The sequence below is a fragment of the Mustela erminea genome, chromosome 17, assembly GCF_009829155.1.
Source record: "Mustela erminea isolate mMusErm1 chromosome 17, mMusErm1.Pri, whole genome shotgun sequence".
Taxonomy (NCBI): domain Eukaryota; kingdom Metazoa; phylum Chordata; class Mammalia; order Carnivora; family Mustelidae; genus Mustela; species Mustela erminea.
Genome location: NC_045630.1, coordinates 49,910,947 through 49,937,083, shown reverse-complemented (window position 1 = coordinate 49,937,083; position 26,137 = coordinate 49,910,947). Strand labels below are relative to the sequence as shown.

At 33.8% G+C, this 26,137-nt stretch overlaps 1 protein-coding gene across 2 annotated transcripts in view; it reads left to right on the top strand.

Moving 5' to 3' along the window:
- Window positions 1–25,673, top strand: part of CDC73 (cell division cycle 73) — a 117,123-nt gene extending 91,450 nt beyond the window's left edge. Inside the window, exons 14-17 of one of the 2 annotated variants that reach the window (XM_032317354.1) lie at window positions 9,452–9,613; window positions 12,964–13,064; window positions 18,611–18,752; window positions 19,680–25,673. In XM_032317354.1, the coding sequence (XP_032173245.1) occupies window positions 9,452–9,613; window positions 12,964–13,064; window positions 18,611–18,752; window positions 19,680–19,716 (442 nt within the window). In that variant the 3' untranslated portion in view covers window positions 19,717–25,673. Of the gene's footprint in view, window positions 1–1,078; window positions 1,113–9,451; window positions 9,614–12,963; window positions 13,065–18,610; window positions 18,753–19,679 lie in introns of those variants that run through there. The other variant, XM_032317356.1, reaches the window with a different exon arrangement.
- The last annotated feature ends 464 nt before the right edge of the window (window positions 25,674–26,137 follow it).

The window sequence follows — 26,137 nt, the reverse complement described above, 5'->3', positions numbered from 1 at the left end:
TAAACATTTATTGCGGAATTCATATAGTTCAAATATAGTAAAATGTATTTGAAGAAAAAGCGGTCACCCTATCCTGTAGTGTTGTTTCGATTTTTGTCAGTCATGCTGATTATTAAAATGGGTAAATTGTTTACAGACTCACTTAAACACTGCTGGATATTTAGCATTTTAAGATTGTTCATTCTGCTTTTCATCAGGTAGGTGAAAGAAAAAGGAAAGCCCAACACTCTATATTCTACATAAAATGTTTTAGAGGATAAGAGTGGTGTGTGTTATGGTCATTAGTGGGAGAGAAAGGGCTTAAAGGTATTCTGTTACAACCTTTTCCTAGTATTTGGTACTCTCTAATGGTGCTTCTTAAATAGGAATCGTCAGATTGTCCAATTACCTTATGTAATTAGTGATTAAGTCTTGGCATTTGTTGAGTTTTGCTCACTAAGTTTTAATTATTTGAAGAAATTCTGGATTGAAGACATCCCTTACTTACAGAATGATTTTTATATATTTGCTTTTGTTGGGTGCCACAGGGAATATGACAAGTCTAAAGTTGATTTTTATTTGTTTTTTTTTTATTTTTTATTAATTTTTTTGACAATTTTATCTACTTGAGAGAGAGAGCATGAGCAGGGGTTGGGGGGAGAGGGCAAAAGCAGGGATCCCAAAGTGGGGCTGGATCCCAGGACCCCAGGATCATGACCTGAATTGAAGGCAGACTCTTAACCTACTGAACTGCCAAGCACCCCTTAAAGTTGATTTTTGTTAAATTCTCAATTCGAGGATTTCTAGTCCACCAGCATAGCATAAATTCAAATGCATAGTAGACCAGAGTGACATTGGGGTAGGCTCTTGGCTGACAAATTATTGAGGACTCCATTTTCCTCCCCTACACTATAGCCAGATCACGATGGATACACGTCCTTAAAACTTACTTGGAATTTTTTTCCCCTAGTTTATCCTTTTGTTGATTGTTTACCTCTTGTAAGGTTCCATTTCTAGTTCTTTGTGTCCATCCTTTGTGTGGGTGGTAAAAACCAAGTCTCAAGAAAGTGTTCCTGTCTTCCGTTTTCATCCACTGCAGCACCATTTCTGGCCCATGACTATTTTCTTTCCAGCTCAGATATACATTTCAGGTATTTGTTATATTTTATCTGACATTTCTTGGAAGGGTTTTTATAATGATTGGAACTGGAATTTTATAAGGTGTATTTAATCTGTCTGTACTTAGTTCATTCAACACTACAGAGCAATAACTAAAAATCAAAGTGTTATGTAGGTAAATACACTGCAAGCTCAGCCTTCTTGGAGCTCACATGATTGTGTTAGGAATCATTTGTTGTAACTGATGAGAAATAAAATATGTTCCAGCAGTTAGTATAAAACCCAATTTTAATGCCTTATTATTGAGAGTACAGTGAAAAGTATAATTTTCTTTGACATTAACTTATAAACAAATCACATCTTGAAGAAAAGTTCAGAATCAAATGAGACTCAGCAATAATATACCACCCATTAAAAACTTCATCTAGCTCCTCTCACAAATAATGTGGTGTTAGTGAGATCGTACGTAACCATAGTGATTTTTTTTAATAATCTAAGGAAATACTTGACATTTACTATTTTCTAGATTTTGAGACCCAAAAAGGATCGTCAGAATACAGTCTTACCTTAAATGAAAATGCTGAGAGATAAGCGTAAAGACTACTCTGGTTGTTGTTTGCAGAGCAGGAAATACAACCAGGTTTCCCAAGGACCAGTTTAGTTATTTTAACCTTTGATAATGGAGGTTCTTAACAAACATTCAGATTAAGTAATCGGGTTTTAGGGGCACCTGGGTGGCTCATTCAGTTAAACATCTCTTTTTTTCTTTGCAAGTGTTTTTGTTTTTTTAAGATTTTATGTATTCATTTGACTCAGAGAGAGAGAGACTACAAGCAGGGAGAGTGGCAGGGAGAAGCAGGCTCCCGCAAGAGGAGGAATCCTGACGTGGGGCTTCATCCCGGGACTCTGGGATCATGACCTGAGCCAAGACAGATGCTTAAACCAACTGAGTCACTCAGGCGCCCTAAGCACCTGACTGTTGATTTCCACTCAGGTTGTGAGATGAGGGAGGTGGAGCCGAGCATCGGGCTCTGTGCTCTGTGGGAGTCCATTTGAGGACCACCCTCCTCTACATGCGTGCTTGCACTCTCTTTCTCTAAAATAAATAAATTTTAGAAAAAGAAATTGGGTTTTATTCTGGAACAGAATACTCTTCTGCAATATTCAGGGCCTTATATTCACTGTTAAGTACAATAACAATATTTTGTAGTTTGATCTAACATTGAAAATTCTTGTTAAATATTTTTGGTGGTAACTAGGAAAATATTTTCAGTCAATAACATAATTAGTATCCAGGAAAAGAATGTGAATGCTCTGCCTTCTTTCTCAGTAAAATAACAATGACAATTCTTGAAGAAAACAAAAGCAACCTGACCTCCAAAAAGAAAATCATAACTGCTTCTACAATAACTTATGACTAATTAAAAATGAGATACAAAATAAGTAACAAAACTTGATTTCAGGTTTTAACAAATGCAGAATTGAATTTAAGTACCTTATGAATTAAATAGCTTTATAAAAAAATATAGGTAATGAGGCACAAATATATCTATACAGTATTTTTTCTTTAGTATTTGAATGAAATTTTTGCTGAACTTTTTTTTCCATTAACAGTAGGGAAAGAAGGATTTCTGTTTTATACTTTAGACTTTTTTCATTTAGTGTTCTTACAGTGTTATGAATTACATGAATTACTTCCTCAAGTCACCTACAATTGGGTGAATAAGAAATACAATCATTTTGGCCCTCCTTGAAATTTGATAATGTAGCTGAAACTGTGTCAGACCCACACAAAAATGGATTTCATTAACTGCTTTAAAAAGGTTTTTTTGGTGTTTTTTTTTTTTAGCATTCTTGTGTCTTCTTTCCACCTTCTAATGAATATACAAGTGCAGTTTTTTCATTGTTTATATTCTGTGAAGTATGATATGCATCTATATTTTTGTTTTTGTTTTGTGATGCTTTGTGTGTTTTACAGTCTGGCAATCTGGCACCCATTTGGAATTCACAGTTCCAACTAATACTTGTGACTCATTAGAGAAAAGGGCTTGTTACTTTGTTGTTATTTGGACCTCCATCTTTGAAAACAGTGTTTGTCCAATGGTGGATATTAAATAAATGTCTAAGAAACAGAAAAGGAGGGAGAAACACATTGGTAATTTGGAAAATGGCAGATTTACGTACTTGAAATTCAGGTTTTGTGTGTGTTTGTGCATTTCATTTAGTGTATGTCTAATTTCAAATTCCTTCTTTGATAGTTTATCTGTATCTGGGATTTGATTTTAGTTCCTATGAAGTGTCATTATCCTTGGCATTGTATTTTTTGCACTTAATTATATTTGGATCAGGTAATTTTTAAAGCCCTTTGTAATTCTTTGATTTTTATGATTTGTAAATTCAGTATTTCCAACTCTTACAATTTTTAGTAATTGACAGCTATTTATATATATTTTTTATAAATATACCTTAATGGTTATAGAAAATTCACAGTAAGTTTTTGGAATATTAAACAGCAAATTTTGCCTTTAGTTTTTCATTCTTCAGAAACTTACGGTGCTCATCTGAGGGTATTACAAATTTAAATCTTAAGTATTGTTTATAATGGAAGATAGTAAACAGTGCAAAGAAATCACAAAGAAAATTTTAGTGGTTTTCTCCTTAGACTCACAACAGAAAAACCAAACAATTAAATAGACTACATTCTTAGGATAGACTGAGCCTAATTTTTCTTCTAAGTATAAAACACTCCCTTCATTGTTTAACACCTCATTGCAACTGACATCTCCCCTACAGTTTGAGTCAGCTGGAGGCTTTGCTATGTAATTAATGCATAATTGAAACCTCCTCCACACAATTATAGTACTGGCTGTACCCCATAGCTCATTTTGGCATAGATTTTATTTGGTTTCATTTAAAATTAAGGATTTTTCAATTTTTTACACAACCCACCTTAACTTTAAACATCCCTAAGTAACAAAGTTAAGGTTATATTATGAAAGTATTAAAAAGTACATTTTACATAAAATTATAAATGTCATCTTGAGAGGAGTTTAGTAGGACTGTAAGTTTATTTAAATAAAGTGATTGGATGACATGATTCTAGCCATGATGATAGCATCCCAGGACAGAGGTCCAAAGAAGAGAGATTACACATAGAGAGTGCTTCAAAAATATCTAGAGGGTTCCCCTCACATTAGTCAGATACTGTTGAGCACATTCATATGAGAAAACTACTTGAGGCTTTGGGAAGAAGCAGGCAGAACAATTACTGGAGTTTACTCAGGACCATGAGCAATTTATGTTCCCAACAGCCACAGGTAATGCAAAACGATTCAACCACTTTGGAAAACAAATAAAGGAATCCCCCCCCCCCCCCCATTACATTGAGTATACTGTTGGGCTACATTCTAGCTTCCTGTGTTGGTTCCATAAGTCACCTACTAGTGTGATAACCAATCCTATGAGGAAATCTATCTGCATTACCTGGTTATTTTAAGGACCATTTTAAATTTGTTCATCTGAATTTGTTCATCTAAATTTGTACATCTAGATGTAGATCTCTTGTATACCCGCCTTGAGGATTCATTATAATTAAGTGTATGGATTCGTGGGGCACTTGGGTGGGGCACTTGGGTGGCTCAGTCGGTTAAATGTCTGCCTTCAAGTCAGGTTAGGTCATGATCCCAGGGTCCTGGGATTGAGCCTTGCATTGGGTTCCCTGCTCAGCGGAGAGCCTGTTTCTTCCTCTGTCTACCACTCTTCTTGTGCTCTCTCTCTCTCTCTGTCTAAATAAATAAATTTAAAAAAAAAAATCTTTTTTTTTTTTTTTTAAAGGTATATGGATTTGTGGTGGGGGGGAGGTCAGTTCTAAGTCCTGGCCCTTTACATTCACACCTACTCCCATCCCCCTTCTCTTCTCTTTAGGGGACTTTAAATTTTAGTGGTTCTGTTTAGTACTTTTTCAAATCTTTGGTCTTTTTATTTATTTGTTTATTTTTTAAGATTTTATTTATTTATTTGACAGAGATCACAAGTAGGCAGAGAGGCAGAGAGACAGAGAGAGAGAGAGAGAGAGAGAAGGAGGCAGACTCCCCACTGAGCAGAGAGCCTAATGCAGGGCTCAATCCCAGGACTCTGGGATCATGACCTGAGCCGAAGGCAGAGGCTTTAACCCACTGAGCCACCCAGGTGCCCCTCTTTGGTCTTTTTAAAAGTATTTTTTTCCCTCTTGTACATATCTGCAGTTGTGTTTTATAAGCTTTGATCTTTGATAATGGCATTATTAGAAGTCCTTAGTTACCTTTTTCTTTTGACGGTTGTTTCTTTCATGATACCTCTCATTGCCTTGTGTGTTTAGTTTTTTTTAGTACATTTAATGTTTTTCATTGTCTTCATTTACTGTTCACTTTCCTTAGAATTTTTTCTGTGGAAACTCTTTGAGTTCCAAAATGAAGGTGGGCAGGGGTGGGGGGAGGGGTAATCCAGAAAAAATTTTATATTTGTGTATGCTAAGTACCTGGGAGCATTGCCAGTATTACATCACTTTAAATTAAATTCTCAGTTTGAGGTTTTTAAACATCCAGACATTGTTGCTTTTTCTTTTCTCTACTTTTCAAATTCCAACTTCTTTTATTAGGAAAAAGGAAAACTATATTTTTAACCTGGGAAATAATTCCTAAATTTGCTGTTTTTAAAATAATATAAAGTCTGTAATTTATTTAGCTATATCATTTATTTGAATTTTATTCTTTGATAGTACTAATAGAATTATTTCAGTGGAACTGTACTTATTTAAATAGTAGTAACTTTAGTTGCATCATCACCCACACTCCTTTACTCATGGAATGTAGAGAAGAATAAATAATTGCAAATACTGGATAAGTAAATGGACATAATAATATTTCTCCAAATCACATACATTCATCCATCACATCCATTGTACAATTCCAGTTATATTTGTTAGAACATTTTTAGTTGTAAATGATAAATACCAACTCAGAGTAGCTTTATCAAAAAAAAAAAAACCTTTATTGACTCAATGTGACTGAACAGTCCTGACCTCTGACACAGCTAGATTTACTGTTGAAATGATACAATCAGGAGTTGGTCTCCATCTCTCTGATTCTCCCCTTTCAGAGTCAAAGAGAACTATCAAACACTCCAGGTTACTGATCACAGTAGAAAGATAGTGCCTATTTCCCAATAACTCTAGCAAAAATTCAGATTTAAAGTCTCATTGGCCTGGCTTGGATAATGTGTTTATTTCTCAATCAATCATTGTGGTCAGGGTGCTTAATTCTTGCCTCAAATTCAGGTGAGGGCCAATTTACAGTTCTGAGATTTGATTTTCCTTGTAGTTGCCAGGATGTTGATAACGGCTAGAGGTGGGGGTACAGAAAAAAGATTGGGTACTGGGTTTATTTCAAGCTTTATGGTAAATTTAATCCCTGAGAGTCCTGACTTTTTAAAAGAAGGAAACTTCTGTTAGATTCCCTCCCTTGAGCAGAATTTGGGCTCTATTTCTTAGCTCCAGGATCCTAGTGAAATATAGTTTAAAAAAATAACAAAGAAAAAGAAAAAAGCTTGAGTTTAGTTCACTTGCTAGTGCCTTCCATGAATAGAGAAGTCTACATTGTTTTTTGGGGTTGTTTTTTGGAGGGGGTCGTTTTTTTGTTTTTTGTTTTTGTTTTTGTTTTTTTGCTTTTGGTTGTTGTTTTGTTTGGTTGGTGGTGGTGGTTGTTTTTTTCCTCCATTTTATTTTATTTTATTTTATTTCTTTTCAGTGTTCCAACATTCATTGTTTATGTACCACACCCAGTGCTCCATGCAATATGTGCCCTCCATAATACCCACCACCAGGCTCACCTAACCCCCTTACTCCCCTCCCCTCCAAAACCCTCAGTTTGTTTCTCAGAGTCCACAGTCTCTCATGGTTTGTCTCCCCCTCCGATTTCCCCCAACTCCCTTTTCCTCTCCATCTGCCAGTGTCCTCCGCAGTTACTCCTTATGTTCCACAAGTAAGTGGATCCATCTGATGAGATTGACTGTTATCTGCTTGAGGAAGTCTGTATTGTTACTCTAAGTTTAGGAGAATAGGATAGAAGATCTCTCCTTATGTTACCACATGAAATCAAGGCTGAAAAACGTTTTGGAAAACAGCTGCATTTTACTACAGTGTAGGTTTCCATTCTAAAGACCTAGATATATTCAGAAATTAAAATACTAGAACATCTAAAAATTGTAAGATGATAGTTAAAGAACCATGTTAATTACTCAGAACTTTGTTGAAATTTCTGTCAGCAAATATGTAAACATGCAAATGCTATGTAACTCATTTTTTTATGCATTAGAAGTTGATTAGATGTTTTTAGACTTTTTAAATTTGGATATTATAGATCACTCATTTGTATGTATATTATGATTCATTAAAGATTATAAGTAATTTTGCATAAGTAGTTTTTTATTTTTACATTTAAAATTTCAAAAGCTGCAAGAGTGAGATGCAATATTATATTTAAGAATATAAACATTTCAATCCCATTTAGAAATAGGATGAGATAAAGCATCTTTCTCTTGGCAGTGAGACCACTTTGTTTTGGAATGTAAGCTTCAAGAGGACAGTGACTGTGTGTTTTGTACAACTGTGTATATTGTGTAACTAGCGCAATATATTACTGTTAAGTTGATACATTTTTGTTGTAGTTATATATGAAAACTGTTTCCAACAGTGCATGTCAATTTTAAAGTGTTTAATTATTCAGTGTTAGTATTATATTTGGCATTTTCTAAGTGGGCTTGATTAATAAATAACCAAAATCCATAGGGAGTAAAATGATTATCTGGAGGAGGTTTTTAAGTGATAAGCAAATCTTAACTCTTCTATCAGATTCTGATATGGATATGAAAACAGCTCAGAAATGAAGTTCCAGGGCGCCTGGGTGGCTCAGTGGGTTAAGCCTTTGCCTTCAGCTCAGGTCACGGTTGGTCTCAGGGTCCTGGGACTGAGGCCCACATCTGGCTCTCTGCTCAGCAGGGAGCCTGCTTTTTCCTCTCGCTCTGCCTGCCTCTCTGCCTAGTTGGTGATCTTTCTCTCTTTGTGAAATAAATAAATAAAATTGTTTTTAAAAAATGAAGTTCCATTTATCACAATCACATCTATTAAAAACTTTCATGAGTATAAGAGCAGTATTACTAATGATGAATTTAGCATGTGATATTGAAAGTTTTCAAAGGACTCTACCAAGTGAAAGTGCTTGCGCATCCCCTCCACCCCCATTTATTTGCCTAAAACTTTAGAAGGGGAATGAGTCTCAATGTAACGATTGCATTGCCCCTATTTAATTGGCAGTGCCAGACCATAGCTAATAAAATAGGCTAATAGAGTGTGTATCTGGAGTATGCATGTTTTTAAAAGAAGACCATTTGGAAATGCTTTGTGAACACCAACAATCTAGAGCTGGGAACAGCCCTGCACATTGCTAAATTATTTTTGAGAATATCTATTGTTTATAACGTAGAGAATTGAATTCCATGGTAGAGTTGGTAATTTACAGAATTACTAGCAGTATTTATACTAAGACAATTGGCATACACTTATTTAATTCCTCCTTGAAAATTTGCAAAGCAACCCTGAAATTAGATAACATTTTTCTAATTTTGCTAAGTCATAATCCATGAAAAGGGGTGTCTTGTGAAGCTTTTGGGCTGAGTCACCTATCCGTGAAGAGGCCATATCATCATTTCAGGTCATGTTTTTTTTGTTTGTTTGTTTGTTTGTTTATTTGTTTGTTTTTAAAAGATTTTATTTATTTATTTATTTATTTGTTAGAAAGCGCGCGCGAGCACAGGCAGACAGAGTGGTAGGCAGAGGCAGAGGGAGAAGCAGGCTCCCTGCTGAGCAAGGAGCCTGATGTGGGACTCGATCCCAGGACGCTGGGATCATGACCTGAGCCCAGGGCAGCCACTTAACCAGCTGAGCCACCCAGGCGTCCCTCAAGTGATGTTTTGATTTATAATAAAATTTCTTTCTACTAGCATTTGAAAAATTGTTAGTATGTATGGTCTTTTATGTAACTTTGGAAAATGCTAAGTGCTAGATGAATGAATATAAATTGTGTGTGACTGTGTGTGAGAGACACAGATACAGACATATACATCGATTTATGGCCTATGTGAGCTGAGTACTCTCATGGAAAGGAAAGATTATACTCTCCATACATTGTGATCTGTACATGCAGAGCAGGTTCATTTAAAAAAAAAAAAAAGGTTTCGTTTAAAATTTTCAATATAATGTATTTTCCTTTTTGCATCACGTTGCAACATTTGACCTTTTCTCATCTCTGTTTTTTCAAAGATTTGTTCCATCAGATGAAAAGAAGAAACAAGGCTGCCAACGAGAAAATGAAACTTTAATACAGAGAAGAAAAGATCAGATGCAACCAGGGGGCACTGCAATTAGTGTCACAGTTCCTTATAGAGTAGTAGACCAGCCCCTTAAACTTATGCCTCAAGACTGGTAAGATGATTTATACTTTTATTGTAGTCCTTAATCTTTTTTGTATAATTAAAAAGTACCAAATTTTGTCATGAGTTCTAAATAGAAACTATCCCTGAAAACCGCATTAATGTCTAAGTTGGTCATTAATAATGTTCACATTTTAGTAATACCTAAATAAAAATGTATTTGGATAGCTAAACTTTATTTTTTACTTATAAGAAACACTAACTTCAGGGGTCCTGGGTGGCTCAGTTGGTTAAGCATATGACTTTGGCTTAGGTTATGATCTCAGGGTCCTGGGATTGGGTCCTTGTCAGGCTCCCCACTCAGTGAGGAGTTTGCTTGTCCCTTTGCTTCTTCCCTACCACTCGTGTGCCCACACTAACTTCTGGAAAATTCAGTAAAAATTCTTTTTACTGTTTATTTTTTCTGAGTCAGTCTTTAGAGCAAAATTTCCGAATAGACTAATGTTGTTTCAAGAGCTATAGTTTCAGATTTTTGATTTGGAGAATTCACACTTTTGGGTAAGAAATGATAAATGAAAGAATTGTTACTTTTATTGTAGGGAATAATTTAATGAAAAGAATAACATGATTACTCTGGTTTAGCTCTTTGATTGCGTTAAATTGTCCTTTAAAGAATATTAAACTATTTATAACAGAGTGCCTATAAACTCAGATAATGTGAATTATCTTAAATTATTTTATTAATCAAAGCTGGAATAAAAATACAGAGTTTGAGAGTACATCTCTCTGACATAGAGAATACAACGCATTGATGAGTTATCTGGCTTACCTTTAAAGTACTCATTAGTCTTCACACATTAGGAAGTCAGGGCACTCAGAGTATAAATATGTTAAAAATTTAAAAATTTATGTTAAAAATTTAGCTACCTGGGTGGCTCAGTTGGTTAAGCAACTGCCTTTGGCTCAGGTCATGATCCTGGAGTCCTGGGATCAAGTCTCTCATCAGGCTCCCAGCTCCACGGGGAGTCTGCTTCTCCCTCTGACCTTCTCTCCTTTCATGCTTTCTCTCTCTCAAATAAATAAATAAAATCTTTTAAAAAATTTATTATGTGAAGTAAGATGAGAATTTCAGATACCAACTTTAAAAATTGTAGGAAGAAGAAAAGTTACACCATTTGTATTATATGTTTGCAGTTATTTGCAGAAAAAATACAGTGTGTACAGGTGCTGTCACCGTGCTACAAAACATTGCTCTTATATATTAGCTAGGTCCCTAATCATTAATTTCATAACTTAGGAATAATATTTTCCTTACCTTCTTTCTTTCTCTGATAATTGTCTTTTCAAGAACTCACTGAGAGTAGTATTTTTATTATCCTGCTTACCTCTTAACCCTGTGAAACCCAGTAGGATCTAGGTGATGTCTCTCCAGCAAATTTCCTTTAGTTTGGCAGGTGCCTTGGGGTTTCAGCTATTATATGGCACAAGCTATGTCATGAAATTAAGAGGCCATTTAATAGTGTGCTCTATTACCAAAGATAGTTTTGCACTATGGACCTTATGTCCTAAGCAGGGAGGACATTTTTTAAGATTTAATGTTAGCCTTAGAGATTTTGTGTAGGTTAAGAATTTTAAGCTGTGGTTTTTCATAGTAACTTGAATTGTTGCTATAGGTCTTTTACTTGAATAGAAGATAACCCTGGTTTAATGCTTTGTTGGTTCTATCTTCTAATGCACTGGTTATCAGAGTATCATCTGCTAACCTCTGGGCATTCCTAAGACAATTTCAGGGAATTGTGAGGTTAAAACTATTTCTGTTATGGTACTGAGCTGGCTGTTCTCATGATTTCTCAGTCCTCACACAGGAACAGTCTAGCATAACCAGTGCACAAGAGTAATCATTTCGTCTTGCTCCTCACTCCTCTTCTTCCTTACATTTCTCTTCTGACTAATGGACTGTCTATACACTTCTATTTCCTCATCTGTAAAATGGGGGTAATAATAGTACTCACCTCAGTGGATTGTTTGGAAGATTCAGTGTTATTAACATATGTACTGTGGAAGGTGCTTAGAACAGCCCTGGCACATAGTGAATGCTCATAGTACATCTTAATTAATGTTAACTGTTATTGTTTATATTATAGTTTTACTCTCACTTTAGTTCTAGGCTTAAACTGTCTATGGTTTTTATACATATAATTTTTCAATTTAAATAAATATTTTCTGAGCTAATGAAATATGAGGGCCTAGAGAAGGATTTGTTCTTTTTAGGAAAACAGTTGAATGGTTGAGAAGATAAGTCACTTTAAAAAATGCTAATAGGGGGGCGCCTGGGTGGCTCAGTGGGTTAAAGCCTCTGCCTTTGGCTCAGGTCATGATCCCAGGGTCCTGGGATCGAGCCCCGCTTTGGGCTCTCTGCTCGGCGGGGAGCCTGCTTCCTCCTCTCTCTCTGCCTGCCTCTCTGCCTGCTGGTGATCTCTGTCTGTCAAATAAATAAATAAAATCTTTAAAAAAAAAAAATGCTAATAGGGGTACCTGAGTGGCTCCGTCTCGTGATCTCTGCTCAGGTCTTGATATCAGAGTTGTGAGTTCAAGTACTGTGTTGGGCTTCACACTGGGCATGAGGCCTACTTAAAAAAAAAAGAAAAGAAAATGACAATAGAATTTAGGTGAGTGAAATGTAAACAATTGGAAAAATTAAAGTCTGATGGCTTTTATACTCAAGATTACTTTCCAAATAATCAGAACTCAAAAATAAAGACTTGGGGGCTTTATAAAATGGTTGGTGAGTTACTGTAATTTATAATGTTTTTAAATTAAAGTATTTAAAACGTATTTGAATTTTAGATGATTTTTGGGGGGGGGGGCAATTTATTTATTTGACAGACAATGAGAGAAGGAAAGAGCACAAGCAGGGGAAGCTCCCTGCTGAGCGGGAGCTCAGGACTAGATCCCAGGACCCTGAGATCATGACCTGAGCCAAAGGCAGAGGCTTAACCCACTGAGCCTCCCAGGTGCCCCTAGATGATTTCCTTTTAAAACCAACTTTTTCAATTAATATATCAACTCTTGTTTCCCATTGCATAGGAAAAGTGGACCTTTATTCTAGTAGAACAGCAGGTCAAAAGGTTAAAAAGATTACTTATAAGGATTGTGTGTGTAATTATGTTTGAAAGACTTAGGTGCAAAAACAGATGCATGGGTAGTGTAGCAATCATTAGTGTGCTCTAATGGTGGCATTATAACAAAGAGTTATCTAATTTGCCTCACAGATTTGTTGACAGTAGATTATATCACATGAGTAATTGAATCCTTTCCTTAAGGATTTATAGTAATCAGAGTTCATGTTTGAGGTATTGTCTCAACCCTGGAGCTCTAATCCTGCCCCTTTTGTATTTATAGGGATCGGGTTGTAGCAGTTTTTGTGCAGGGTCCTGCATGGCAGTTCAAAGGTTGGCCATGGCTTTTGCCTGATGGATCACCAGTTGACATATTTGCTAAAAGTAAGATTCTCTTTATTTTTACTGCTTATCCAAAATAGAAATGGTCTTGCTTTTATATAAGAGAAAGCCATCTATGGCTATGCATATATGATGTGTATATCAAATGATTCCATTAACATATGCTAATTTTTAAGCACCAGTGAAATATTTTTAAAGTCTTTTTTGAACATTAATATTTTTGTGTGTACTTATATTTAAAAGTGAATTATCTCCCATTCCCTATATTAGGTTACTTAAAAAGCATTAACATTTTTGCACATCCACACATTTTTATTAAAATTGATGACCAGTTTTAAATGGGTTGACTTTTGCTGAACATGTATAGTGAGAACTTAAAATACCATATGACTTTTACCAGCTTTTTCCATTGTCTGGAATGATTGTAGCATGTTTGACTTTTTCTTTTCATTCAAGTCTAAGTTCAAGTATTTTCTTCTGAGAATCCTTCTCTGACCAACCTGGAAACAGCCATTACTTTCTTCCAGTTACTCTTCAAGCTCTTCTGTTTTCATGATAGTACTTACTGTTGTTTGATATTATCTTATTTATATCTTTATTGTAAGTCTTCCCTGGCTGTAAGGCCAAGTTCCTTGGTGGGAGGAGCCTTTTCTGCCTTGTTTACCCTTGAACTGTTATCACAGAAGAGTGCCTGGCACAGGGGAAGCATTCAGTAGCTATCTGTTAAATGAATGTTTCATGTGGCTTTTATCTATTGGTGTATTGGTATAGTTAGGTACACTAAACGTAGATTAATTTAATCTGGTTTTTACAGTAGAGATATTCCAATTATTATTTAATTTGAGTACCCAGTTAAGTTAGTACCATAGTAAAATTGTTTTTTAAAAAGCATTCTCCCAAAACAAGTATGTTTCTTAGAAATGACAATTTCAGTTATTATGAATATAGATTGTACTACTGTAAAATCCAGCCTTTTTTTTTTTTTTTAAGCAACTTAAGCGTATTTAGTGGTTACCACCATTCTTCCAAGATGGAAACTCCCCAAGCTTGGAAGTTTTAATCATTTATTCTTTTCTACTTTAATTCATTTTAGAAAGTGATTCTAATATAACTAATATTGTGATAGATTTTTATGTTATTCCTGAAACTTGAATTACGCACAGTGTTGATAAATAGAAAGTTAAAGATAGAGAAAATGGGAATTTTAATAAAAGTAAAATGTCCATGAACACGAATATCTTACCTACTTGCTTGCCTTTTTGAATAGTGTTGTAACAAGAAAAAAAAAGTACAGTTTTCAAGATGTAAATGCTGCCTAAATTTCATTCAGAATGTAATGATATTGTAATTGTTTTGTCCAGATTGGTAGTCTTAATGAAATTTAGATGAGACTTTTTTATACAGTTACGAATTACGATTTTCTTCCATAAATTATTCTTTGTTTTCAGTCTTCCTTCCTTGATGAATACTTTGTATTAGCATTTAAAATGAAAGTACTCTTGCCACTTCCCATCTGAAAACCCTTTCTCGTGACCTCAACTCTAGCTCCTCTCTTTCCTTTTATGAAACTTTTGAATTGTCTATACTAATTTTTTATTCAGTTCATAGTTTGCTGTTTGGCTTTCTTGCTCTTTACTAAACTATTCTCACCAAACTTACCAGGGACCCAAATATTAGATACTTTTGACCTCCTTATCAGAATTTGATTCTCTTCACTCATTTCTTCTTTTTTAAAATGTTCTTTTCTAGGGATTTGTTACTCTTTCTCAGATTCTCCAGCTATTTGTCCTCTGGCTTTCAGCTACCTATTTATGTCTTGTTTCTCTTCTCCTTTGTTATAGGTAACTCTCTCAAGGAAGTCTGATAGCTTTCAATTACCATTTATAACCCTCCCCTTATTCTAAGTTAAGTCTCTAGCCTTATATTCTGGGTCTGTTTATCTCACTAATTCATGAGCTAACTCCTCTGTGAGGTTCTGTTGGTACATCACACTCAACCTGTTCCAAAGGAATTGTCTTGTACTCTTCCTCATTCCCAGATTTTCTTTTTCTCAATTAGTTTTCTTTGGTAACTTACCTTAGCCAGCAATTTAGGAATATATTGTCTCTTAGCTCTTAGTTGGTCTCCTTTTTAAAACTCTGCCTTTTCTAGGTTTTCAGCCTTTCCCCCATAACACACATAGAAAATAGTAACATCTATATAACGAGGGGGAAAACGGAAGGTATTTGGGAGCATCTGTATGGTCCCTGATTAAAACAAAACAAAACAAAACAAAAACTTCTGTTTTCTTCACACTGCACTATAGAATACAAAATTTTAGAAAAGATAATAAGTATTGATTTGTATAAAAATGCTAGTATCCATTGAGTTTTTTTTTTCATGAGTAATCTATTGATGTAATCTATAAGTAATGTATAATTATGTTGTTCCTCTGTTATCTGACATGCCATCATTGTACTACTAAATATTATTCAGGAGCATTGTCTATTTTTTTTACTTCCTTGTTTCTGTAAAATCATGTCGACGAGATTCATGCAGTTTGCCAAAAATAAACAATTCTGAATTGTGTGAAGCATTTTGCTTTATTATTCATTGTGCCACCAGATAGATGACTGGCTCCTTATAAAAGAAATTCATTTGTTCTATTTTTTGCTGAGTATTAAAAACTAAAAGTCTTTCTCTGAATAAGAAAGATGTTTTATAGTGATGTCGTAGTGTAAGTTTGCTTGCCACCATTCCTTCATACTAATAAAATATCTTGTATGATTAGAGAAACCTTATGCTTTCTCATTTGTGATTTGAACTTTTTGGACTCTCATGTTTCACCTTAAATTTTAAAAGTTGTCTATTCTAGTGGAAAAATACATACTATATAAATTAAATCTATTAAAATTAAGGAGTGGGGGATGGTAGGCTTTTAGAACTTCAGATAAATCATTTTTTAAAAAATATAACTAATATATATTTAAGAATGATGGGCATCTGGGTGGTTCAGTCAGTTAACGGTCTGCCTTTGGCTCAGGTCATTTTCCTGGAGTTCTGGAACTGAGTCCCGCATCGAGCTCCTTCCTAAGCTGGAAGTCTGTCTATACTGTCCCTCCCTCCGCCTCCTCCCTGGCTTGTGCACTTGTATTCTCTCTCTCAGCTAAATAAATAAAATCTTCAAAAAAAGAATGATATAGGGGCTCATTTGGTTGGTTGACCTTCTAACTCTTGACTTCGGCCCAGTTCATCTCAGGGTCATGAGATTGAGCCCTGCCTCAGGCTCCTCACTCACCTGGGAGTCTGCTTGAGATTTTCTCTCTTCTTCTGCCATGCTACCTCCCATCTCTAAATAAATAGATAGAAAGATGAATATTTTTTGAAGGAATGATTTAAAATATATCCTATTGAGAAAATTAAAGTGAAACATGTAGTGGGGAAAATAGGAAGTATTGAAATGTTGACTATTTAATTTAAAATTTTTTAAAATTAAGATTTTTTATACTTGTAAATATTTTGAAAATGGGTTTTCTGAAGCTATAATATATAGCCCTTTTAATGATTCAGTTTAAATCCATTACATTGAATTACATTACATTACATTACATTGAATTAAATTCAAAATGAATAATGTATCTGATGAGGGGACCTTTAATTATATAAAAGCATAATAATTCAGAAGTAATGTTTATATGTTTCTTTCTGTGCGCACAAATGATTCATCTTGGATTTCCATCAAGAATTATTTTTGGGGGGCACCTGAGTGGTTCAGTTGGTTAAGCATCTATCTGCCTTCAGCTCAGGTCATGATTCCAGGGTCCTGAGATCAAGCCCTGCATTGAGCTGTCTGCTCAGCAGGGAGTCTGCTTCTCCTTCTCCCTCTGCCTGTCGTTATGCCTACTTGTGAGCTCTCTCACTCTCTGTCAAATAAATAAAATTTTTTCTTTTTTTTTTTTAAATAAAATCTTAAACAAGCAAAAAAGAATTTGATTCATTGTTAACATCGAAAGCTAGTAGGCCAACAAGCAGTGTGGAACAAATAATCCATAAAGTAGCTATCAAAAAAATTGTAACAAAGTCTATCATTTTTATCTTTAGAGACCTCTAATGTTAGATGTTGATGATAATAACAATTATATCTTACATGTTAGAAAAAAGGTAAATTGAAAGGAAAGCTAAACTTCTTACATGTGTATGTGTAAAACAAAAACTTCACTGCTGGTAAACTGATTGCACAGTAACCTAACCTAGCCAGGATGATTCAACTGGATGATCAGGGAGAGAGAAAGATTGAAAGTAATACTTTATGGTCCATTTGTTAACCCTTCTGCAATATACACTACTTGGGAGGTTTTGACCTAAAGTCTTTTGTTTGCCCAACACCCAGAATTAACTATTAAAAATGAAAACCATATAATTTCATCTTCTAACTGTAAACTTTCTGGTGGCTTACTATTATATATGGAATAAATTCATATTTTTTAACCATAGCCAAATTCTACATATAGGACATTGCCTGCAAAAGAGGTTATACTTGTTTATAGAGTAGGCCAAGCTTGCTTTCATTTTAGAATCTCTTTACCAGCTGTTCTGTAAGCCTGAAATACTCTTACGGGCCTTTGCTAGACTCACTCTTTACATCCTTTAATTATCCACTTCTAGGTAACGTTCTCACAAGGCTTTCCAAATTTTTCTTTTTCCCTTTTCATCATTTCTTATCAAGTTCCATTAGTTCTTATTCCTTAATTATTTCTTGAATCTTTTTCTTGCCAGACCTATATCTTCTCCCAAGTTGAGCAAATGTCTTCTCTAGATTACTAAATTATATCAGTAGTTGCTGCTGACCTATATCTTCTCCCAAGTTGAGCAAATGTCTTCTCTAGATTACTAAATTATATCAGTAGTTGCTGCTAAACACTTGGAAGTGATTCTCCCTATCTCTTAGATAAAAGTCCATGCCCCTTAATATGACCTACATAGCCAAAATTGTTCTGAATCTGTGGTCTTACCTTTTACATACATTACTTTGTATGATGCAGTTCCGTTAAATTTCTTTAGTTCCTAACTGAAACCATTTTCTCTGTGAGCATGTTCTTGGCTACCTGGGTCACTTTTGTTATGTGTTTGCCTAATCTTACTCAACCTATAGATCTTAGATTAGAGATCATTACCTGTGTAAGCCTTCTCTGAATTCCATGGTCTGGGCAAGGTACTCTTTTATGTTTCTGTGATATTCTATACCTTTATCATACTGTATTTGAATAGGTGCTGCTGCTGCTGCTTCTTAACTTTCATCAGACCATATGCATTTTTATCCTGCCATATTCCTCATTTCAGTCCCAGTGGCTGGCATGTATAAACCTTCAATAGATAGCTGTTGAATTGACTGTTTTTGAGGTTGTCACAGTGCTTATTAGCATCTATTTCAAAGATCACTTTGGTTATAATGTAGTTTCATTTGGTTGAAGAAAGTTTGATTTTTTTTAAGTTTTTTGTTTTGTTTAGTTTTTGGTTAATGTCTGTATTGGGCTATTTTATTCTTTTGTAAAATATTTTTATAATTTTGATTGCAGTTTGAATAAAAAATATTATTTCCCCCCATATAGTTAAAGCCTTCCATCTCAAATATGATGAAGTTCGTCTAGATCCAAACGTTCAGAAATGGGATGTAACAGTATTAGAACTCAGCTATCACAAACGTCATTTGGATAGACCAGTTTTCTTACGGTTCTGGGAAACATTGGATAGGTAATTCTGATCCTAAAATGCACTTACTTCTGCTTTATTTTAGTAATTTTCCTTTCTCCTCAGTTAGATTTTAAGTTCATTAAAGTATGTGAACATATCCCTCAATTCCCCCTTTTCGAACATTGTCTGATTTGATGCCGATCTCCAGTAGATAATAAACAAATATCTTTGTTATATTGATTTTAGAAACAGATGGAGAAAGGGTATATACCTGGATAGAAAGAACAGTAGACTCTGAGTCAGAAGACCTAGATTTTAGTTCTGATTTTGTGATCTGGCTCTAATGAACTGTGACCTTTCTGAACCTTGTTTTCTGTCTGTCCAAGGGGCTTAGATTAAGTGATCCCTATAGTTTTGTTTTTGTTTTTGTTTTGCATCAAAAGGTCACTGACTGGATTTGTTATGGGTAGCTTGTGAAAGGAATTCAGTTTAGAATTTATTTTAATTACTATTATACATAGAATTCTTAAAACCCTTTTACAGAAACACCAGTTTTACAATCGGAAAATTTAAGAATAGCATATGATCACAATACCATTGAATTTATTCTCATTGAGGTGCTCTTTAAAATCTTCCTCTTTCTTGGTATAAGTCTCTTGACGAATATTAAGGGTTTTCCAAAGTCAGAGATGACTGAGGTAACCCAGTGATTATAATTGATAATATATTAAAGAGGAATACTTGTTATTCTAGCTAGAAGCTCTGAGATTATAGAATTTAATGAGAAGAATGTTTTTTCTGGCTTCAGAAGTTCTTATTCTGTATTTCCAAAGTGTAGTATCCGGTTTCCATTTTTTAGAAAACAAAACATCCTGTTCACTTTTGAATTTTAAGTTTAAAAAAATGTTAACTTATTTTTACATGTAATATTCTAAAAATTCTACCATTCTTGTAATCATTATAACCTATTATAATATTATTTTTCAGGTACATGGTAAAGCATAAATCCCACTTGAGATTCTGAATTTTACTTGGTTTCTCTTTTTCTGGAGATCTGGATTAAGAAGCATGGATATACCTTGACCTAAAGACTGAGACTCAAGCTTTATGAATTTATCAAGAATTTACGAATGAAGAAGGTCACAGATCGATCTTTTTATAAGACCTTATTTGATGCTTTATGCTTCAAGGGGATGATGCTTGTCATCCATATAAGCAAACTTTTTGGCTTACAACTATTTTTTTAATATTAGCCTTCTAGTCTGTAATGGAAATTGTATATTTTGATAGAAGTTTTTTCTCCATTGGTTAAATTAGCATTACTTAAAATTTGTTTCTTTAGAAAATAAATACAGGTTATAAAATGTGTGTATATTTAGAGGTTATAAGGCTCTCTAGGCCATCTTGCTTCTGATTTTTCATTGCTCTATAATTCCTTTTACTGAAAATACTGTGTTATGAATGGTATTAAATTTTAGTCTCTGAAACTTCGAAAACTAGCAAAGGGATGTGACTATTTTGAATGAATCAGAATGTCAACTGTATGTATACTATACCTATACTTATTCTTTATTTAAAAAAGAATAATGAAAAATCAAGAACAATTCTTCAGCTGGTTGAACTGTTCAGCCTTTTCAAGACTTCTTCACTTTTAAAATGAATACGTTTAATGAATGTACATTCTTCTCACTGACTTTGGTGATTTTAAAACTTAGAATGATATATTTCTATCTGTGCTATCTTTCCACTTGAAAAATCTCAAAACACAGATTAAAACCTGATAGGCTATAGTACTTTTTATTTTGGAAGACAGAGTATGTTTGGGGGAAGGAAATGTATTAGTTCTACTGCAATGTAACTTTAACCTTCTTATCTTTTCTCATAAGTTCACCTTTGATTCTTACTTTATATGTATGACATAGGATTTTGAGTCTTCTATTTCTAGGCATGTTGATCTTGGAGTTCTTATCTTCCATTATCCCTAAATATTGATAAACTCCCCCAGACACCAAAGAACACATTTGCTTAATTGTCTGAACAGAAACAAGATAAAAACACTGGTATTTTTATGTGTGTGTTCAATATCGTATAAAATATAAAACCTATATTTTAACTTAGTAAAATATTTTACTACTTCTCTACTTTAGAGTATTGCATCCAAGATACAAATGAATGAGCATTTTCCTTGAGTCTTGATTTCACTGTTTATTACCTAAAATCAACTGGGAACCTCTACTCCCTTAAAGAGTTTTTGCCATTAGAATCCTTGCTGATCATTCATCTTGTGTCATTTTTTTCCTCCAGTCCCCCCCCCCCCCAGTGATCTCTCTTAGTTGTGTGTATGTGTGTGTATATATATATATATATGACAAAATATATATATATATTTTTGGTAAACATTTAGCTCCTTCTTATGTTATGCTGACATTACCTAGCCTCGTTTTGAAATTTAATGCTATCATATAAATGAGAAGCACTTATTATTTATTTTTAAAGTAGTCACCAAAGTCCATACCAATAGTAAATAGAAAAAGTATTTATTCATGTGGAATAAATGGTTCTTAAGAAAAGCAGTCAGCATTTTAAATTATTAGATTATAGCATATTTATAAGGTTTGAACAGATTCTACCCCCTTCCTTCCTTTCTTTGCATCCTCTCTTCAAAACAAAAGAGAACTCAAATTTGTTCACTTTAGAATTTCTCAGCATATAAACTGTTTTCAAAATAAATTATGTATTGTATAAACTTTCTCCATGATGAAATCGTCGAGGACTAGAATCTGTGATATTTTAATGTAAGATTACTTAAGACTACTACAAGTGGAAAAGAACTACCTTTCTATAAAGATTTTTAGTATTTATACTTATGTCATATATGAAACTTACTTGATACAGAGTGTGGTTAAAATTGGGAACATCTACTTTGAACAGGGTTTATTTTTCTATCTTGAATTTGCCTTATGTATATTCAAAGGCTTCTGGAAATACTATAAAGAAACATTAGGGAAAGTACAAATATGCTATGCTATTATGTATTTTAAAATCAGACTCTTAGTATGTGCTTATTTTCTTTTTCTTTTTTTTTCAGTAGTTCAGTCCCTTATTTAGGTCCATGTAATTGATTTAATAGCCATTAATTCCAAAAACAATTTATTTTCAGCCAATCATTATCTCCTGATTCTCGAGTCCTACAGCAGCACCTATAACTGTGCCTTGCACATAGTAGGCATTCAGTAAATAATTTATATGCATGAATTAATGACCTTTTCCGTGTAACTGATTTATTACAAAAAGTACTTTGACTAGATGTTGGAATTTGAAAGTATGGAATTACAGGGAATGAAGAGATACACACAGATATTTTCATGGAAATGAGGTATGCATTAGTAAACCTGACATATCCATAAGTTCCTGTTAACTGGAGACACCCTGGTCTTGTCCCCCGGTAAAAGAAAATTTCATTTCTTTATTCATAGGATCCTCTTCTGAGTCAGATAACATTAAGAAGCTTCTGGGTTTCAGTCAGTAACTCTCAACCCTGACAAACCATTAGAATCATTTGGGGGACTATTTAAATACACTATTGCCTGATTCTTGATTCTGATTTAATCTGGGCTGAGACCTGATCATCAGTATTTTCAAGAAGTTCTCAAGGTAATTTCATGTTCAGAAAGGATTGAGAATCACTGATTTAATTTGTTACTAAAAACAATACCAGTATTAAAATGTGTTTCCTCCTCACCTCTCCTCTCTTTTTTTTTTCCTTTCCTGCTTCTTTTCTTTTGATGACCAACCTTTACACTAGACCATCCCCCTTATTGGGTACTGGCCTATAGTTCCACATGACAAATTCAAGTCTTATTTATTTAATATAGGAGTATTTTGCTGTTTTATATTTAAACAATGTTTAATATATTTCATTATAAACTAGTATTACAGTTTATGATTTGTTTCCCATATGTCCATATCTTTTACTAACTTTTTAAAAATATCAGCATAACAACAATCCATACAGAAATAACTAGTTCATAATGAGGAAAATTTCATAATTAATTTTTAAGGTAGAAGACAGTAAAGTATTAATTTCTTATCTGCCATGCAGAATTAGAGTTTGCTTATGAAAGGAAAGAGGCATACTTTTTAATTGGTCTGCACAGAAAAGTAAAAGTAAATTATTCATTTAAATAAAATTCATTATCAAACATTGAAGGAAATTTTTTCCTAAATAAAAATTTTTGTGACTCCTAACAAAATTAAAGTGATACATTCTTTTTTGGAGTGTGGGGAGGGGGTATTTAGTTGCCATATTTCTTACAATTCCGTTTTATTGATAATAACAATAGAAATGATGATACGATATACATATGTGGCCAGAAATAAAGTGCCACTTTGTCAGATAATGATTATCTGAGTCTTAGTTGTTGAACTAATTAGTTTATGAAACTTTTGAGACCAGTGCTTTTTATAAATATTGGAAAAGCTAATCAAAATTAAAACATGAAAAATAAATTTAATTACATGAGCCTTAGTATTACTTGACTGAATTTTTATTCACTTGGATTTGATATGCAACTGGTTACCCTAACCAAAGTAAATTAACTTTATAAAAGGACAAATGACTGAATTTGACTTAAATTAGAATTGGATTAGGAATTTGAACTGCCATGTCCTATATATTCTGGCTTCTCCATTGCCACATTTGGCTGTTTAGTGGTGCCATCATGGTTTCTATATTAATATGTTGGAAATATAATTAGGGAAAAGTTGAAAATGTATAATAGGTGTATAAAGAATTATATTTAGTAAATGCATAATAGGCAATAATACATTCAGGCCATTGATCTGTTTGGGCTTATATGTATTATTTTAGGTAGTGTTTATTAGAGTATCTTGGGAGTTATAAATGTATGCCATTTAAATGAGTAAAGGTAATGAAATTTTATTGCCAAAATTCAAAAAGTGGGGTGATACTATGTCACATTTAAGTGAATGATGTACTGAGAATTTTGTTTGCTACTGAATTCCCTTTCTATCCAGTTTAAGTTGACTAAAATTTACTTAACCTCCAAGTTTGATTACAGTGGTTTATATATAATGTAGTTCATTTACATGGTGTAGGCATTATAAATGATTGTTTAGCCACCAATTTGTATTATTTCTCAAGCACAGTGTTTCTTGGGCCATGTGACCTGATAAAATGTTCTAGTCATTCTTATGCCATTTCAGTCAATTTTTAAATTTCAAGTTTAATTGTAAATAAAACATTTTATAAGACTTTACTTCAGCAGTCTTGGGGACGTTCCCACTCCCAGTTCTACTCGGCTTTTTGTCCCTCCAACCAAAAAATCACATCCAACCAAGAACACAGAAACTGTATTTTGGGGTAGGATATGGATGATGACTGTCTTTCCATGAAAGGATTATGAGATTTTTCAGGCGTAGTATTTCTCTGTTTTGAAAATAAATGCAGTGTGAGTTTTCACTTTGAAAACTAGTGAGTTAAGTACATTTATAGTTTTCTGTTAATGCGTTAAATAATGTTAGGGAATCATAGTTCTTCCTAAAAGTAACAAGCCACATGCTCTGTTGAACTTGGTTTGCTTATGGTCCAATTTACTATGTCCTTTATTGTTTTAATAGAATTAAGAATGTATCTGGTAAATTACATTGTTTTTACAGTTTGAGTACTCTGATTTTAACATTTTATAGTTTGAAAACAAACTGTACTCTGCATATAATCAGATCATTAACAGCATCAACATATTGGTTGTGCCAGTGATAACGTGTGACTCTTTTGCAACAAAATTTCTTAAATGAAGAGTTTAATGGGCCCTATTCAAACTTAATTTCCATTCAGTTCATAAGTGCCCACTTAATATGTGTTTTATCTTGCTCTTCTATTCATTTGATCATTGGCTCTTAGTCAAATGAGCAGTCACATAACTAAAATAGATATAGCATGAGTTGTAAATGCTGTTGGATTTTTTTTTTTAAGGCTCACAGGTGCTAGTATATGTATAACAGCACATTGCCAAATAAGCTTTTTTCTCATTTTCTAAAACACTTCCCATTTTTATTTAATCATGTAATGATCAGGTATTTATGGTAGCTTGGAAGACTTCCTCTTAATTTTCTTCAGTGACCATAAAAAAACATAAAAGTAGCTCTGGAGAAGCCTGTGTTGAGTCTGTCATAATTATTTGTAGATATTTTATCCCAGAATTATAGTTCATAATTCATCATCCAAAGAATGTTGATTTATATTACATAACTAATGTAAATAGGAATCAGTATAAGAAAGAAGAAATTAGAGATTTGATTAATCACACTTGAATATTTTTTTGGACTGTACTTCATTTACCAAAAATTTCCAAATGGAAACACATTGGGTGGTTATACAACATTCACTGTGATAAAATGTGGTAATTTACACTCACAGAAGAACTACATTCATGGAGTTTACCATATTAAAAATGTAAATATGGTAATGGTATCAATTTCTCTTTTTAAAATTATTAAATAATATAAATATGTTTTTCTTTAAAATGAAATAGTTTGAAATTTTATCAAGTTGGTGTGTGTAATGGTTGGGGAAGATCAAATGAGCTTGCTCGTGGCTTATTCAATTATTTTACCCCAGTTGGGCATCACTAAAGTTTATGGTCATTTTGACTGTAAGACAGTTTTAAAGTATTATATTCTTATTTATGTGTTTATTTCATAATACACCACTGAGTACAGAAAAGGAAGTTTAAGGGTTATTGATGATGAAATAAACTGGGGGGCATTCATGGTAGTTGATGTAGGAATTGGAGGAGAAAGAAGAAATTATATGGGCACTCTAACTCATTGTGAAAAATTGTAGTAGGATTTAGGCAGTGATGTATTTTTGGGGGGTTTAGACATAAACGTAAGTGAAGCTAGGCAAACCTGTGGTATGATTTTTCTCCAGCAGCATGTAGTGGCTTGATTGCAGGTATAGAAAAAACAAATAGATTTTCAACTTTTGATGGAAGTAGAAGCAAGCCAGGGAGGTGAAGTTAAGTAACAAGTGATGATTATAGTACCAGAACATGGAATCTCAGCTCTTCAAGGAATAAACAATATAAAGGAGGTCATGGAGTGTATGAAAGTGGGGCTGAAAACTTCGGTGAAATGAAGCTAAAAGTAAGTCTGAAAGAGAAAGGAGGGTGGGAATATGAGATCAAGAGTTCAGAGGTGATACCATATTCATAAGGAAAAGTCAAGACCTTGGAAGTGACTGAGGAGAAGAGCTTTTTGGAGTCAGAGATCTGAGACCACAGTTACTCATGGGAATGTTGAAATAACAGAACGACAAGAATAGGGGTGACAGGGAAGATAGCCACAGGCTGGTGACTTAGATCAATGGCATCAAGAACATTGTAACTGAAGAGCATGAGCTTTAAAGCATCCATGCTCAAAAT